The 17,846-nt window shown below is 35.0% G+C and overlaps 3 protein-coding genes across 3 annotated transcripts; 1 reads left to right on the top strand and 2 right to left on the bottom strand.

The window, feature by feature from the left end:
- On the bottom strand, positions 1–4,607 carry LOC103865426 (receptor-like protein 30). The gene has a single exon (XM_033277375.1). It carries the CDS (start codon positions 2,431–2,433, stop codon positions 157–159), a length of 2,277 nt encoding a protein of 758 aa, XP_033133266.1. The 5' UTR covers positions 2,434–4,607; the 3' UTR covers positions 1–156.
- Positions 4,608–4,679: 72 nt separating this feature from the next.
- On the top strand, positions 4,680–6,746 carry LOC103834095 (26S proteasome non-ATPase regulatory subunit 13 homolog B). The gene is made up of 6 exons (XM_009110155.3): positions 4,680–4,939; positions 5,172–5,618; positions 5,694–5,774; positions 5,860–6,056; positions 6,144–6,243; positions 6,353–6,746. The coding sequence occupies exons 1-6, from the start codon at positions 4,790–4,792 to the stop codon at positions 6,536–6,538; spliced, it is 1,161 nt and encodes a 386-aa protein (XP_009108403.1). The 5' UTR covers positions 4,680–4,789; the 3' UTR covers positions 6,539–6,746.
- A 2,233-nt stretch (positions 6,747–8,979) lies between these two features.
- On the bottom strand, positions 8,980–14,849 carry LOC103834094. The gene has a single exon (XM_033277396.1). The coding sequence runs from the start codon at positions 9,626–9,628 to the stop codon at positions 9,296–9,298; it is 333 nt and encodes a 110-aa protein (XP_033133287.1). The 5' UTR covers positions 9,629–14,849; the 3' UTR covers positions 8,980–9,295.
- Between the last annotated feature and the right edge of the window lie 2,997 nt (positions 14,850–17,846).

Raw genomic sequence — 17,846 nt, 5'->3', positions numbered from 1 at the left:
GGTTTTGGTTTTATGTAGGAAGAAGTTTCTGAATGAATTTTCAATTTATATTAATATCATAAAACGTTTATTACAAAATCATCAAACAGAATGAAAACAGATGGTGTTCAACATGCACATTTGGCGACTATTTTGTGCTTGCTTTCGATAGAACTTTTACATGAACCAATTGTGTATGCGTGGAGAGAATCTATGTCCAATCACCAACCCACAAAACACACCAGGTCCATAGGCTATCCCAGCTGAAATCCAACTCATCACTTGTTCTTTTGGCTCGGACAGATCTTCGGACTCTTGTGGTGTAGGATTAGGGACATGAATTTTTCCACATATATCTTCGAGACCGTAGAGTCTAGGGTTATCCATGAACGCAGAACAGTTTTGTCTTTGAAACTGTGTGCTTCGTGGTATTGGACCTTGGAGATTGTTATGGGAGAAGTTCATGATTGACAAAAATGAGAGACTGGCAAGATCTTGAGGAATCTGACCTGACAGCTGATTCTGAGATAGGTCTAGTGCCTCGAGATTTGTCAGATTTGCCAGAGATTGAGGTATATCGTTCGTGAATCCGTTACTTGACAAGTTGAGAAGACGCAGTCCCTTCAATGACCCAACAGATTCTGGTATCTTTCCAAAAAATCTGTTTCCTGAAAAGTCAATAGCCTTGAAGTCTTTTAGGATCCACTCAAATTTTGTATCAACTCCTTTGTTCACCATTTCCATTGACACACGGAAATCACTATACATGTACATGCTGTCAAGATATTCTTCGGATAAAGTGGCCATCTCACGCCACTTGGAAAAATAGAAAGGCGGCAAAGTTCCGTTGAAATGGTTATATGATATATCAATGATTTTTAAACTCTGAAACCCAATGGAGACATGAGGATGATACAAGGGCCCGTAGAATTCGTTTTCTCGGAGGATCATGACATTTAATGACGGCAAAGAACCCAACCAAGATGGAAATGTGTCTTTGATTCTGTTGCTTTTCACATTCAATAACTCCAAAGTAGTGCAGTTGATCAGTGATTTTGGAAGTTTTCCTTCCAACTGGTTGTTGCTGATGTCAACTGAGGATAAGAAGGTTGTGTTGAGAAATATGTCTGGATGAAGAACTCCACTCAAGTTGTTGTTTCGTAAATTTAGCTCTTGGAGACCAGAAATTGTATTACTCAAACATTGAGGGATTGAGCCGCTGAAGCTATTGTTGGACATATCTAAGAAAATTACTGGTCTAAGTTTGCAGATCCAATCGGGTAATGGTCCTCGGAAAGAATTTGAACCAAGCTCCAACATTTGAATCTGTGTTAGATCGGAAACTTCCCATGATTTTCCAAAACTGCTGAAAGAGTTGTGAGAAAGTATCAACCACTGAACGCTCCTTAACCAACCGGGTATTTTGCCTTCCAACTTATTGTTAGAAAGATCAAGATACTCAAGTTTGACCAAATTTGATTTGGGTATTGACCCAACGAAATTGTTGTCATGAAGATCTAAATGTTCAAGATTGGGAAATTTTGTAATGAAATTGAGAATAGGACCATCGAATTTGTTTTGGCCAAGGTTTAGAATCTGAAGCATAGAGGATGATGATGTATTCCTGAATTCTATAGATCCCTTGAACTGGTTCTCTCTCAAATTAACCATTATTAGGGAAGGAATCATGAACAAAGATCTAGGAACAGACCCGAACAGTGAGTTTCTGAACACGTGAAAATACTTTAAGTTGTGGAATCCACTCATGTCAGAAAGAAGCGTGGATTTAAATAGATTTTCACTAATGTCTAAGACGGACAAACTAGTGGCTAAACTGAGTAGTACAAGAGGGCATTCACCCGTGAATTGATTGTTTGAGATATGGAAATAGGATAGTTTCGTAAAGTTGGAAAAGGAAAGAGGAATATATCCACTTAAATGGTTATTGTCAAGGTTTAGGTATTCTAGTTGGGCTAGGTTTCCGATTGAAATTGGAACTTCGCCTACTAAATCATTTTCCCTAAGGTCAAGATGTGTGAGATGAGAAAGGTTTCCTAATGAAGAAGGAATCACTCCATGCAGGTGACAATCTCTAAGAGTTAGGTTTCTAAGATGTTGGAGTTTGAAAAGACCACTATTTGGTTTCAAAGAGTTGTTGAGAGAGATGTGTTTGAAGTAAAGTGAAATCACATTTCCAGATTTAGCATCACATTTGACATTCTCCCAATCACAGCAATCACTGCTCTTGTTCCATGAATTTAAAGATGGAACTGAGTTGGATTCATTTACCGGAAACTCGTGTTTGAAATTAAGAAGAGCATCCCTCTGGTCATGACGGCAATAGTGGAGCATTGGAGAAGCAAAAGTATGTAGAACAAGAGCCACCAAGAAGAAGAAGAAATAATACAATGTAACAAAACTAGAAAAGTAAGAAGATTGATTTGAAATCATCATGTATTCTTTCTTTTGTGTTTGTGTGATAAGTTTTTATGATTGTCGCTCTTTTTAAAAAGGAAAACAAAAACTTTAGTTTTTCTTGACTTTGACAAGTCTTCTTGCATCAAGTCGTCGTATGATTTTTCCGAGTCTTCCAATCCCTCTCTAGCATCTGCCTAGTAATTTGTCACTTGTCTCAAAATTTTCCACATAGACCGACTCGTGATTGGTTGACTGAAGCCGTCAGATTTGTTTTTTTTTGGATCGAAAACATACTTAAATAAAAGAGTAACCCAACAATAGTTTTACTCATCCACCAACGGAGAGTTAATTAGAGAACGTAGTGCTGCTTTCGCAAGAGTATCAGCCATAGCATTTCTCACACGCGGGATGAAACAAAAAGAGATAGAGCTAAAAGAACTGGATAGATGGTGAATGTCGAAGAGTGTTCCTTGAATCCAAATGTTATTCTTCTTGGTGACCAAAAGAGAGATGAGGTTTTTGGAGTCAGAGAAAACTCTAAGAGAGTCAATGCCACGGTTGACCGCTTCTGTGATTGCGACCTTTAACGCCAACGCCTCTGCTACAAAGGCTGAGGAGACTGAGCGACATTTTGAGAAGGTGCTGCCTGCTGGTGAAGACATGTTATCGCGAAAGTGCCATCCCATTCCACAGTTCCCAGAGGCAGAGTCCCAAGCAGCATCCGAGAAAACACTCCATGAAGGTCCTGCAACATGAGAAGATTGGGGAACATGGGAGTTAGACACATGGCGAGAGAGATCCACATTCTGTGGCAACGTTATTTTTTCCTGCTTGTCTTGAGCTCCTGCCCAAGCTCGAGAGTTTTGTAGGATTTTCAAAACCGTTTCATCAATCCTGTACTCTTTATCATTTAACAGTAGCTTGTTTCTATTGGTCCAGAGGGTCTAAATATCCATGGAGAGATAGGCGTTTTTCCTAGTCCTACCGGGGGCAATGTAACGATTCTACAGCCGTCAGATTTGTTTACTGATTTGATTCTCACTAGAAATATTTTAAATTTTCTAAGTATTTCAATTTTTGCGTATGTTTGTAATTACAGACTAATGACTGAAAGTTAGCTCCATATATGTTCCTGGCCAAGTTGATCAATTACGAAGTTCCATATCATGGAAGGAGAGATGAGTGTTTAGTTTATGATCCATCTCTTATTTATTTATTTTTCTACTCGGTTTTTTATCTCTAATATATTTACCCGTTTCATCTAATTTACCATAGAGGCTTTCCTGATAGCAGGAGGATCGGTTCCATTGATTGATAATGGCAGACTGTACTATTGTTTTTGACGACTGCATGATCTTGTTGCTGGAGTATGGAGTAGAAAGAAAGGGTGTTTGACAAACTCGGATATACATAATCATCTTGAGACATAAGAGGACGGGCCTGTGAATCATGCAGTAGCATCGTTCCTTTTCTACATTTATCCATTGTAGAGCCAAAAAAGAAGAAGCAAAACACTAACACGTGAGTAACTTATGGAACATGAAAGTGAGTGGTCATGTCTTATACGTATGTTACACACCAGACAAAAATATTTTGAATGAGACTGTAACTACAGAAATCAAGACAAGTGTCCAACTTACCGTGTTTGGTTGATCTAATGTATCTCTAGAAAGCTGTCTTTGGAAGCCAAGATGGTTTAAGTTGGGACAACCACAAACCAAGGCAAAGAGTTTATATTACCTCGAACTCAAGTGGAAACCCATAACTGATCTAACAATAACATCATGGGTAGGAAGCGGAAACAGAGGTAGGTTCTGAAATGACATACCAAAAATAAGGATGAAACAGATGTAGGTTCGAGGAAGTTAAACTAGGGCATATAAACTCACCTTGTCTGGATCACCTCCCCACATGAATGAATACTCGGGAAGGAAATAGGGAAAGACCATAGCTACCAGCTGTCATGAGGCTTAGCCTTCCTTGGTATCTCATTTGCACAAGACCACAGCAACTCCATTTATTAATAAACCCTAAAAATAACAACTCAATTCCATATATTCTCCGGTTTTGGAACTTTAAAAGAAGAAGATTAACCACAAGTATATGTGTTTGTCTTGTCTGACTCTTTATGAATACGCAGCAACTCAATTCCACGTTGTTGTATTCAGAATTCTTTTAACCCCTAAACTGTAAATTAGCATTAGTATTTTTATTTACATAAATGGTCCTTTTAATATTCCGTTTTTACACTTATGGTCCGATACTTGTCTTTCTACACAAGAAAAATAGTTTAGTAAAAGGCAAAGGTTTTTCCGGAAATCTCTTCTCTACTCCTCCCACAAAACCGATACAAGATCTCGACTTTCTCTTCCGCGAGGAAGGACAATCTCCAATGGCTGCTCTTCAATACCTCGAATCCCAGAAAAACGCGCACCCAGAGCTCACCGAGTGGTACAATTCGCTCGCAGATCTGTACCAGAAGAAGCTCTGGCACCAGCTCACCCTCAAGCTCGAGCACTTCATCGCTCTCTCCGTCTTCCAGGTGTCACTTTCTCTCCCCCTAATCCATTCAAAGTTTCATCCTTTACTAGTTTCCGGAATTAGGGTTCATAGATCTCGACTTGGGTTTACATTAGATCTAAAAGGGTTCGTTCCGACAGTGACTTTAATGAGTTGGGTCTTTCTCAGATTCACTTAGATGGCACTCTGTGATTTAAAGTTTGAATCTTTAATTGTGTCGCTATGTTCTTGTCTGATTTGTTATTGTTCATCAGGCTGGAGATGCTTTGATACAGCTATACAACAACTTCATAACCGACTTCGAGACGAAGATCAACCTTCTGAAGCTCGCGCACTTCGCGGTTGTTGTCTCCAGGCAGTACCCTGAGAAAGAAGCTGCGGTGAGTTATCTCCAGGGAGTGATTGAGAAGCTTAGAGCGACTAAAGAGTCACGTATCAGTGAGCCTGTTAGCTACGTAGAAACGCAGATAGCTTTGTTCAAGCTTGAGCAAGGTGACCAGAAGGAATGCAAGAAGATACTGGACGATGTGAAAACCTCTCTTGATAGTATGACTGACATTGATCCGTCTGTCTATGCCAACTTCTTCTGGGTGTCTTCTCAGTTCCATAAGTTCCGTCAGGAGTTTTCTGATTTCTATAAGAATGCTCTTCTTTATCTTGCGTATACTTCTGTGGAGTCACTCTCTGAGTCGTTTAAGCTGGTATGTCCTTTTAATTATTCTATAATCATGTCCTAATCAGAGTACTGAGATGGGATCGTTATGTATCTTTTGCAGGACTTGGCTTTTGATCTGTCGCTGTCAGCTCTGCTGGGAGAGAATATTTACAACTTTGGGGAATTGTTAGCCCATCCAGTTGTAAGTTTGGCTTTTGATCTTATCTTGAGGCTAAACAGTAACCATATACTGGTTTATGACCATGTTTGCCTTTCTCTTATGGCAGCTGAAGAGTCTACTTGGAACAAATGTGGAGTGGCTTTACCACATTCTGCAGGCGTTCAACCACGGTGACTTGGTTCAGTACCAAGAACTCTGCCGTGTTCACAATGCAGCCTTGAGCGCACAGCCAGCGCTGGTTGAGAATGAGAAGAAGCTGTTGGAGAAGATCAACATTCTCTGCCTTATTGAGATCATTTTCAGGTATTTGTTGCTTCTCTAAGCAATGTCTTGCAGATAGGGGGAAAAAGAATGAATGCTTAAATTGTTTTGTAACCATATCTGTAACAGCCGACCAGCTGAAGATAGGACCATACCGTTGAGTGTCATTGCTGAGCGTACTAAGCTTTCAATCGAAGATGTTGAGCACCTTCTCATGAAGAGTTTATCTGTGAGTATTCATCTCTGTCCCATTCAATCTATAAATAAGATTGGGAAGACACGAGAAGATAGGGAGATTATGTTGATGTGAATAAATATCATTTGGTGATTTTGTGCAGGTGCACTTGATAGAGGGGATAATAGATCAGGTGGATGGAACTGTGCATGTGTCATGGGCGCAACCGAGGGTGCTAGGGATACCTCAGATCAAGTCATTGAGGGATCAGCTTGATAGTTGGGTTGATAAGGTTCACACTACCTTGTTGTCCGTTGAGGCTGAGACACCTGATCTTGTTGCAGCTTAAGACACTCTTGTTTCTTCTTTGTTTTCCTTTTGAGCTACAAGATTGTATCATTTTGCTGGATATTAAATGCAAACTTCTTTCCCTTTTCAAATACCAGTTTTTAGGAGATAGTCGTTTTAAAAAAAAACGTTTGCTCTCAACAAACACATTAATATATCCTCTCCTTTCTCCAATGATTCTTGAATGGATCGACTTCACTACACCCTTCACTATATAAGCTCCTCTCATGATTGATGTACTTGTACCTTTATACAATCTGAATGCAAATATTTTCTTTGATATTTCAAAACTTTAAGGGATTGATTGGACGATTTTAATGAGGGTTTTGAAGCTGCTAGAGAAGGGCGAAGCTTGCATTGTTCAAAAGGAACATTAGCAGATGATTAAGGCGACAAGTTCTGTGTCTGATGTTTTGATAATTATTTATATTATCTATTGGACAAAATGTTATGAACCAAGGGAAACAAAAGAATATGGATACACAACTTCTCTTTCTTTGATAACATTCATTCTCTCAATCATGCTTTTTCTACACAACTTTTTGAGTTATGTAGAATGGATAAATAGAGTAATATAGCAACAAATCATGTTTTATAACAAGATTAGCAAACAAAGGATTTTTAATAGCATATTAATTTAATATATCGGCAATTTCTTGTTTTTAATTATGATTTAAATACAATTAAATTCATGTTCAGAAACTCGAATTTTAGGTTTCTGAGAGCATTTTCAAAAGAAATTCTATAACTTCAAATATAGAGTTTTTTGCTCTCCAAAAATGAACTTCAAAACTTCAAATTTAGAGTTTTAAGAATTGAAACCTCATATTTGAAGTTTCACTACTCAAAACTCTAAATTTGAAGTTTCATCTTTTTATTTGTATATTGGTCCTTGTAATTAATTATACATCACATTTATGATTCTTAAGTATTTTCTCATTCATAGTTTTAATCTTTAAGACTTTTGTATATTTTAAATATTTCAAATTTATTTTATAAATTAAAATTTTACACATAAAAGTTTTTTTTAAAATCAAAATAAGATTTATTATATTTTAAAAGTATAATTAATAACAAGAATATTACAAAAGAAACTTAATAAAAAATATTTAAGAAGATATATACATGACGACATAATTATTACACAAATTTAAATACTACAACAACACTAATAGTCTAGTAAGTTTTCTCCGGAACTTCTAAAATATTATCTAAACAAATTTTGTATAACCGAAAACGGAGCATTAATAAAATAATTTTATGTAATAATGTGGTATTTTTCTTGTAGTTTAATATTTTTTTATGTATTTCTATTTATAATTTTATATTTTAGTGCAAGATTTTATTAATTAATATTACTATAGTATTTTATATATGTGCTAGTTATCTACAAAAGTTTTATGGATTTATATTAATTATGACAAATATAAGGAGTATAGTTTATATTACAAATAATTTTAAGTTAAATTTGAAATTTTGCTTTTGGAGAAGAACACTTTGAAACTTCAAATATGAGGATGATGATTTGTACTTTTAGTTTTTGGAGAGTTGCATGAACATAATAATGGATAGGAATGGTAACTCGATAGTGGTGATATGATTATGCAGTTATATACCTTTACCAAATGTGCCTGATCATTTTGCAAAAATTAACAACAACAAAAACATTGTCGGTTATAACTACAGTTCGGACTCAGACCAAAATTATCATGACTAGTGATTACTCAATCATTGATCCTAAACAAGGAGCCGAAATGCGAGGGTTCCGAGAACGTCATATGTAGTATTCGTATTGTTACGACACCGTAAGATACGATGTGCCTCCACCTGAGGATGTGATCATGACGGCTGAGAAGGAACGGTTTACGGATACCGGCTGGTTGAATTTGGTGGAAGTCATACTAAAGTGCATAGAACAAGGAAAATATGGAGGCGGAATCGGTCCACCGCGGTGGTGTCGGCTGATCTATAGCACTAGTAGTTGATTTAATACCTGAATATGTGTATGTTTATAGTGTTTACCTCTATAGAATTAGAATCATGGATGATATACCATTAATAAAGTCACCACGCTTATGATTTTTAAGTTATTCTGTACTAAATGATGAATATACAATCTTTGACAAAATCCAAACACAGTAATAATAAGTTAATTTTAACGATTGCCTACGTTTATGCAAAAAATAAAATATATACGAATATAGTGGCCATACTACAAGTCCCATACTAGTGGCTAATTAGCGCGTGTTCAAAACTTCAGCTGAATGATTAGGACCATATACGCAATCTAAGGTCAACCAAATTATTATGGTATCAAATTGTTTGATTTAAACAAATATTAATAAACCATAGGGTATCATCATACTACCATCAATTCATCCCTCAGCTGAGTTCACAATAGCAAACAAAGCTTATAAGGCTTATGTTAGCGAGCAAATTGCAGAATCCTATAGATGTGGACCAAATACAAAATCTACAAGCCAAGAAACCCGTTACTTCACAAGCAAATTAAACCCCGTACATAACTCAATTTAACATAAGATTTGATTCTTATATGTTTTTCATTTTCTCAAGAAACCAAACAATAATTTAACATAAATAATTATTATTGTTAATATCTTAAATGGTAAAATATGGGAAATTATTCCCTATATTGAACTTTTCTTTTAGCAATAATTAAGAAAAAAAATTAATATCGTCATACATTGGTTCATTTATAAACCTTAAGCGGACCAGTTCGGCTGTATTTTAAGATCAATTAAGCTTCCAAAAAACCGGTCATCCTAAGAACCGAGATACGGTGACGACTCAGGTCTCTTCCTTTAAGGGTACTAAACGAAAACGCCATTTGCGACTCCACTCTTCGTTTTCCGATGATGACATGTGGCGGCGTCATTTCACTCTCATCCTCCTCCTCTTCAACTTCCGGCCACCGGAATGTAGTTCTCGATGGAATTGTTACCGGAGATGACTTTTTCACCGTCGCTGGTTTCTTTCCTTTGTTGTTTTCCTTGTTGCTATTCTTGTTGCTGTTTATGAAATAATCATCGGAAAATATAACGTCTGATTCTTGAAGTTCTTCTTCTGACATTGAAAGAGAGAAATATTTTTAGAAAGAAAGTTAGGGATTACTTAGGATATATATGATTTTATTGAAGAGTCAAGTAGGAAGAGAAGACACAACTATGAGAAAAGTTGCAACCTATATAGACCGAGATATCGCAGAGAATCTCATGTTTTACACGTATAATATATGTGTATGTGTGTATATACGTGTAATTATTAATATCTTGTGTTGCATCAGATGAGGTCATCGTGAAGGTGTTTGAGTGAAGTCAAGGGATTCGATATTTTAATAATTAATCAATCATTAAGGATGTGATTAATTTATCATCGTGAATTAGACAAGTCTTTATATACACTTACACATCATTTCGCCAAAATACAGTTAGATATATCGGTGTTCGTACGTAATTAGTAACACCATAATTCTTTTTTGAAAGGCAAAGCAACATCCTAATTCATTTATTTGAAGCTCCTCATCGCTGTACATAATTTTGCACGGTTACTATTCTCATCATTTTCCCTTGTTAAAAGTACCTATTTTCTTAGTTTAGAAATAACTGATATATACTTTTTGAATAAATATTAAGTAAACTTGAGTATAAATATATTGCTTATACCGAAATGAATGGAGTATTAATTAAAAAAAAATTGGTAAACTTATAGCTCAAATATGGGGTGAAATTTTACACTTTTATTTACATTGTATAATGTATTTCGAAAAATATTAAGATATCGTGTATGCATTAGTTCATTTAGTAATTATAAGTTACGTTTATTTCGGGTTCTAAAAGAATACTAATAGTTGAACCAACAAAAGAAGAGTACTACTAATCTTCATGGTTGTTAACTTTTACAAGCTACAATGAAAATGTCAACGATTGCGAAGCTGAGTCGGTGTAACGTTACTGAACGCAATCGCCATGCGTTTTATGGCTACGCGGTTACTCGCTCAACACTATGAAACCGCATAATCTCAAAACAACAACGACCCACCCATGGGCCAGCACGTGTAGAAAAAACTATCTAAACGTCAGCCAAAGTTAACGTCACCAGGCTTCCATCTCATGTGTGCCGGTGCCACGTGTTGGTTCTATCCAGAACTGCGGTCGTTCTCCTTGGCGATTACGTGGTGGTGTTAATTAGCGGCCTATATATTGCTTTCGGAGAAGAATTAAGGTGGCTTAAAAAGTCTTCTGTTTTATTTTCTCGGAACTTAATTTTTGTTTTTATTGCATATTGACATTGATGCTTAAAGAAACAAACGTGTATGTTTACGATCATTGTAAGAAGCCTATGTGTTATACAAACTAATAAGTAAATTACGGAATGAATATAGTCTTTCAAAATAACTAAAAGAAACACTTAGTAAGTTCAAAAGTTATTAAAAACTTACTATACAACGTCAAAAGTGAATATTTAAATCCAGGAAGTTCCTTTATGTATAAATTAAACTATTCATTTCCTTAACCTTTCCTTGGACAATCTGGTTGAGTGATTCTAAGGCAATTCAAATATGTTGTTAATGCGAATTTAAATATATTTTCTTGACAAAGAACTTCATCCGTGTAAGTTGTCGCAAACGCAAGCTTTTATTAATCGAGGGACAATTAATAGGAGCAAGACATGCTTTGAAGAGTACACATAACAAAAAAGGGTTACTGAAAATGATCGACTCCATCAACCTATTATAGAGTTATAACCTCCCGATTAAAGTTAATTTTTTACATTACACGAAATTTGAGTAATTTAATTAGGGCATAAAAGTTCTTCTCTCTTTATTTTGATGCGACTTATTATAATTTTTTTTTTCTGTAAAACTAAAATTAAATAATCTTAGGTGTCAAACAAATGCATTTAGTGTAAAGAAAACTAAACAAAATGTATTGAATAGTAATTCATAAGGTATATTAATTATATCTTTAAGTAATAGTTTTGAAATTTCGAATGATTAAAACGATTTTTTTTCGGCCAGAAGACAATTCCTTGTCAAAGGATGACACAAATTTATGATCCATTTGAAATACGGAACTCTAAAAGAATAGTGATGTGTTACGTTTTTACATGTTCACCTCAAAACATACACGGTAAATGCATTATTGCTCACACCATTATTTAATACATGATTAAATATTGGAAAAATTCGGTGAAATCAAGCTTTGTTCATATCCAACTACATCTTAAAGTGAATTTTGACAATGAAAATAGACAAAAGTTAGAAAGATAAAGAGTCGAGTGAGCTGGACATTGGACGAATTTGGGTATTTGATAGATGCATAGTCTCGTGCTAAAGACAATGACTTAGCCAAAAATTTAGCATATCTTTGGAAAAGTGTGGTTCCTACTCCTAGTGGTCCTTTCGACCAATTCAGATGTTGGAGACTCTCGTATTAAGTGTGTCTTGTTCGGTCTCTCGTATTTTTGTGCTCAATTATTAGCATAATTTTGGAACCTTCCCTATATACATACAAACTAAAATAACTATTTTGCTAATTTTACATTTTAGCTTTATTTGCTTATATAACTATGTATTTTAAACCATAAATTATTCGCATTATGACAAAAACAGACAACGTTCTTACATAATATATTATATATAATATGTACATATATATAGAAAGTGAAACTGTATTGTCTAACGATATGGACTTAATGTTATTTTAACCCTACTATTATTTTATCAATTGTCACTATCATTTCCAACTATACATTCCGTTATTTCATATCTGCTATTGCTTCTCTTTACATATACACACATATATTATAGCGTCTCTAATCATGTCATGCATGATAATAGACTGTATACAAGCCATAACTTGACTAATTTCAAATGAGTGAAGATGATATTAATACAGAAAATTTAATTTGGGAGAGGTGGAAATAGAGATAAGGTGTTCTTTTTTGATTAGTTCAACATAAATTTGTATGGAACAATCGTAATTACATCGACGTTAATGTTAACGTTGCCTAGATTTTTTTTGTTTTTTAAACCTGGTCGTGATAAAATCTATCTAAACCTTCTTCAACTAAATACACGTAGATTATGGCATGGGAAGTTGGAAATACATGTGCCTTTGCTAAAACAATTGCAAAAGTTATGGTGACATAATGGTGTAACTGTGTAAGGAGTTAGTTCTATTATGTCATAGGTTTAACCTCCTTTGAAAGAGATGTCTACGTTGTATCCGTTCCAAAAAAAATTATATTTTAGAAAAAAAACTGTTTAAAAAAGATATATATTTTACATTTTTAATGTATAAAATAATTGAAAATTATAAACTTTGGAAAATATAATTGTGTTTATTAAAATTTTATTAGTTAAAAATTATGGGGAATAGTTGATAACGAAAAATAATGTATTGATAATTAAAATCTGATATGTTTTTTTAATAAGTACAAAAAACTTAAAACATATATATTTCTAAAACGGAAGGAGTATTATTATATTATCAACCGTCTAGTCTCGGGTCCACAAAGATATAGTAGTCTCATCCTCAAAGTTTAAAAGCTATAAGAAAAAGATTAGTTCGAGTTTGTGATATTCCGTATAAACCAGAGATAGATTTTCACATGCCACTACAAAAATTATATAGTGGCTGAAGATTAGTTCGAGTTGTTGAATTAGATTAGTCCTCTACTTTGACAAAACATCAAATCGCACTAGTCAATGCAATTTAATATAATGGATCACATACTCCAAAAAGTGAAATATGATACTTTAGAACTAAACTTTCTAATGATAAATTCAAGTAAAGCTAATAGAGTAATAGATGATTAAAATCTAAAAAGATGAGTATCAGATGATAGAAAAAAGGTTTAGAAAGTTATGCTACTTTGCCAAACAAAAACCAAGTGTGGCTGCAGTTTAAAGTTTCCCTCGTATGGGAATAGTCCAAATAAGGCTCATAGTTTGTTTAAAGGCCCATTATAATACACGTTCAATCAGGTCGAGTTAAATCATAAACCAAAATTGTTCCGGTTGATTGATCGGTCTAGTAAACCAATTTTTCTCGGTTTACTTAAAACCACTAAATTGCATCTTCTCTCTAATTTTTTCGGTTATTTTTTCTCTGTTTTATTGAACCAAATTGATGAACAACTCAACTCTCACATGGCAGCTCTCTTGACTCCCAAATGAAAAAAAGGCTGTTTATGGAACTTCGAACAAATAGTTAGCTTGGGAGGTTGAGTTTTCATTATTGCTGCAGCTAAGGCTTTTGCAGATCTTGAGAAAGAGAAGTCAATGGCACCGTGTAATTCAAGTTAAGTAACATGACTTCATATGCCCTGCGTGCAAGTTTTGCTATAGATGGTGTTAATTGGTCAAAAAAAACTCCGGCGGCTAAATGGATGTTAAGCAAAGGGCATACTCGATCAATCTCAAGACGCTTGTTCGCTAGAATGATAGCTTTGTATGCTCACCATGACCTTCAAGATAAGGTTATTGACGTAATTCAGTTGTCTTTCGTTCTCATGTACACACATGCATATGTATATATCCCTCCAGAGTTCTTAAGTCTTGATTGTAAATTTTTAACTGTGAATTAAACAGAATGGTTGAATCTTTGTTGACAAATGCTTCACCATTTGGTCCCAAAGTGATTTTTTTTGTTTCTTTATCATTGAAGACAAGAAGCATGAACAAAGTCATAGACTTGACCAACTTCAACTACCACATTATAATCATGATGTTCATCGTCATAGTGTCGTTCTTCCTCTTTGCATTTAATGTTTCTTCCATCTACCTCCATTAATACATACATACATACCTCAAAATCATTCTTCACCCAACCGGAAAAAGTGCAAATTTCGACTCTAACAATTTCAGTCGTGCCATATACGACCGAACCATTGATCAGTACTAAATACGACCTCAACTCAATTATAATTTCAAAAAAACTACCTCAACTTCTTAAAACGTGTCTAAATCTACATTGACTCTAACAGAAGTTAGTCAACCGTTAACAAGATAAAACGACGTCGTTTTTATATACGAGGAAAAGTGCCAATTTAGACCCCAACACTTTCAGTCGTACCAAATAGGACCCGAACAAATGGCCAGTGCCAAAAACGACCTCAACTCAATTATAGTTTAAGAAAAATTACCCAAAATTTTTAAAATGTGTCTAAATCTACATTGACTCTAACAGAAGTTAGTCAACCGTTAACAAGATAAGACGACGTCGTTTTGATATATATATATTTTTAAAATATGTTCATTTCGGGACTCAAACCCGTGCCGGGATATCCTTTTAATTGAGCACACTAACAACTAGACTAAAGTAATTTTTTGAAATATTATTACAAATTGAAATTCCCCATTATATAAACTACTATTCTTTTTCATCTTTTCCAATTTAAAACTTTGGTGATTGCTTTATATATTTTAGTTATTGTTTAATATGTCTAATATTTTGTACAACATATCTTAGTGAAAGAAAGGTAAAAGGCCTCTTAATATTTTTGAACAAAATATCAAAATATATAATATTAACTTTGAAAAATTAAAAAATTCCACTTAAGTTGAAAAATTAAAAATAATTTATATAAGAAAATTGTATAAATAAATTCAAAGATATGATTAGGTAATAATAAATATTTTATTATTTATATTTTAGTAAGATATAAGTTTATTAAAGATATGATAAATAAAAAACATGTTAATGTATTTATATAAATCAGAAAAAATTGTCACCAAAATTTTAAATAGGATAAAATGAAGAATAATAGTAGTTTATATAATTTCAAATTTGTAATAGTATTTTGAAAAGGTACTTTTATTTAGTTGTTAGTGTGCCCATTTAAAAGGGTATCACATCATGGTTTGAGTCCCGGAATGAACATATTTAAAAAAAAAAAAAATAGATATATATATATATATATATATATCAAAACGACGTCGTCTTATCTCGTTAACGGTTGACTAACTTATGTCAAAGTCAATGTAGATTTATGTACGTTTTAAGAAGTTCATGTAGTTTTTTCTTAAATTATAATTACGTTGAGGTCGGTTTTGGTACTGACCATTTATTCGGGTCCTATTTGGCACGACTGAGAGTGTTGGGGTCGAAATTGGTACTTTTCTTCGTATATCAAAACGACATCGTTTTATCTTGTTAACGATTGACTAACTTCTGTTAGAGTCAATGTAGATTTAAGCACGTTTTAAGAAGTTTGAGTAGTTTTTTCGAATTATAATTGAGTTAGAGTCGTATTTGGCACTGGTCAATTGTTCGGTTCGTATTTGACACTGGTCAATTGTTCGGTTCGTATTTGGCACTGATCAATTGATCCTCATATGCCTGATCGTCAAAAATGATGAATAATATTTCATTTATTTTGGTCAATCCCGTGGCCTCATTGTTCCACATAGAGGTCTACGTCAAGGAGATCCTTTATCGCCTTATTTATTTATTCTCTGCACTGAGGCTTTAATTGCAAACATAAAAAAGGCGGAGAGAGAGAAACAAATTACAGGGATGAAGGTAGCTAGAGCTTGCCCATCGATTTCTCATTTGCTTTTTGCGGATGATAGTCTCTTCTTTTGTAAAGCTCAAAAGGAAGAGTGTCAAACTATCCTTAGGATTTTAAAGGATTATGAGGCAGTCTCAGGCCAGCTAATAAATTTTGATAAATCTTCCATTCAATTTGGATATAAGATTGAAGAACCTGTCAGACAGGAATTAAGAGATATTTTGGGTATTCAGAATCTTGGAGGAATGGGATCATATCTTGGTCTTCCAGAAAATCTGGAGGGATCAAAGATTCAAGTTTTTAGTTTTGTTCAGGATCGTTTAAATAATAGAGTAAATGGATGGACTTTCAAGTTTTTTACAAAAGGGGGAAAGGAAGTGATTATTAAGTCGGTGATCACGGCATTACCAAATCATTCGATGTCATGTTATCGATTACCTAAAGCAACGGTGAAAAAACTAACAAGTGCGGTATCACAATTTTGGTGGAGCCCAGGGGGAAGCACAAGAGGAATGCACTGAAAATCATGGGACAAGGTATGTGCAGATAAGGAGGAAGGTGGCTTAGGTTTTAAAGATATCACTGATTTCAACACAGCAATGCTTGGTAAACAGTTATGGCGTCTGATAGAGAAGCCAAATACATTATTTTCTCGAGTATTCAAAGGTCGGTATTATAGGAATGCTTCACCCTTGGAACCGATTCGCTCATATTCTCCGTCATATGGCTGGCGGAGTATTGTTTCTGCTAGATCTCTGGTTAGCAAAGGACTAATCAAAAGGGTGGGATCAGGATCTTCTATATCAGTATGGAATGACCCTTGGCTCCCAACCACTCGCCCGAGACCAGCTAATAAAAATCAACACAATCTATATCCCCATCTTACAGTAGAGTCCCTCATTGACTCTACCTCGCGTACTTGGAATTTAGAGGTAATTCGGGCTTTGGTGGATCCTCAGGATGCAAAACTTATAGAAAGTATTCCACTAAGTAGGAATCAGAGGGTGGATAGAGAGGGATGGCACTTTACAAAAAATGGAAAATATACGGTTAAATCAGGATATCAGGTAGAACGGATTTATCCAGACAAAGAAAAACCACCATTACTGATTGGTCCCACGGTTGATGTTTTGAAGGCTTACTGCTGGAAAATACGGTGTCCACCAAAGCTAAAGCATTTTCTATGGCAATTAGTGACAGGATGCATAGCAGTTCGGAAGAATTTACAAGCAAGGGGGATTCAAGGGGATATTTGTTGTACCCGATGTGGAGCTCCTGAGGAATCAATAAATCATGTATTTTTTGAATGTCCTCCAGCTCTCCAGGTTTGGGCTCTTTCGAAGATACCATCAAACCCAGTCTATTTTCCAACAAGTTCCCTATTCACAAATATGGATCATCTATTCTGGAGAGTTCGCCCGCAGATGGAAGATCACCGGTTTGCATGGATTCTATGGTATATCTGGAAAGGTAGGAATAATAAAGTTTTCAGCAACTTGGATATAGATCCTATGGATACGATTAAATTGGCGGAAACAGAATCAACATTATGGGCTGAGGCACAAGTAGTAAATGACCAAAGGATGCTAACACCAAGAATAGACACGGTATTGCCGTCGATCCCAGGAAGATGGTGTTTTACGGATGGCTCGTGGAAGGAGGGTACTAGATTTTCAGGACAAGGTTGGCTTAGTACTTTGGAAGGTTTCGATGGATTACTGGGGGCGAGGAATGTAAGGGCTAGTCTTTCGTCTCTTCATGCGGAGATGGAA

This window comes from Brassica rapa, chromosome A08 (genome assembly GCF_000309985.2).
Source record: "Brassica rapa cultivar Chiifu-401-42 chromosome A08, CAAS_Brap_v3.01, whole genome shotgun sequence".
Lineage (NCBI taxonomy): Eukaryota > Viridiplantae > Streptophyta > Magnoliopsida > Brassicales > Brassicaceae > Brassica > Brassica rapa.
This window is presented reverse-complemented; position numbering and strand designations above follow the sequence as displayed.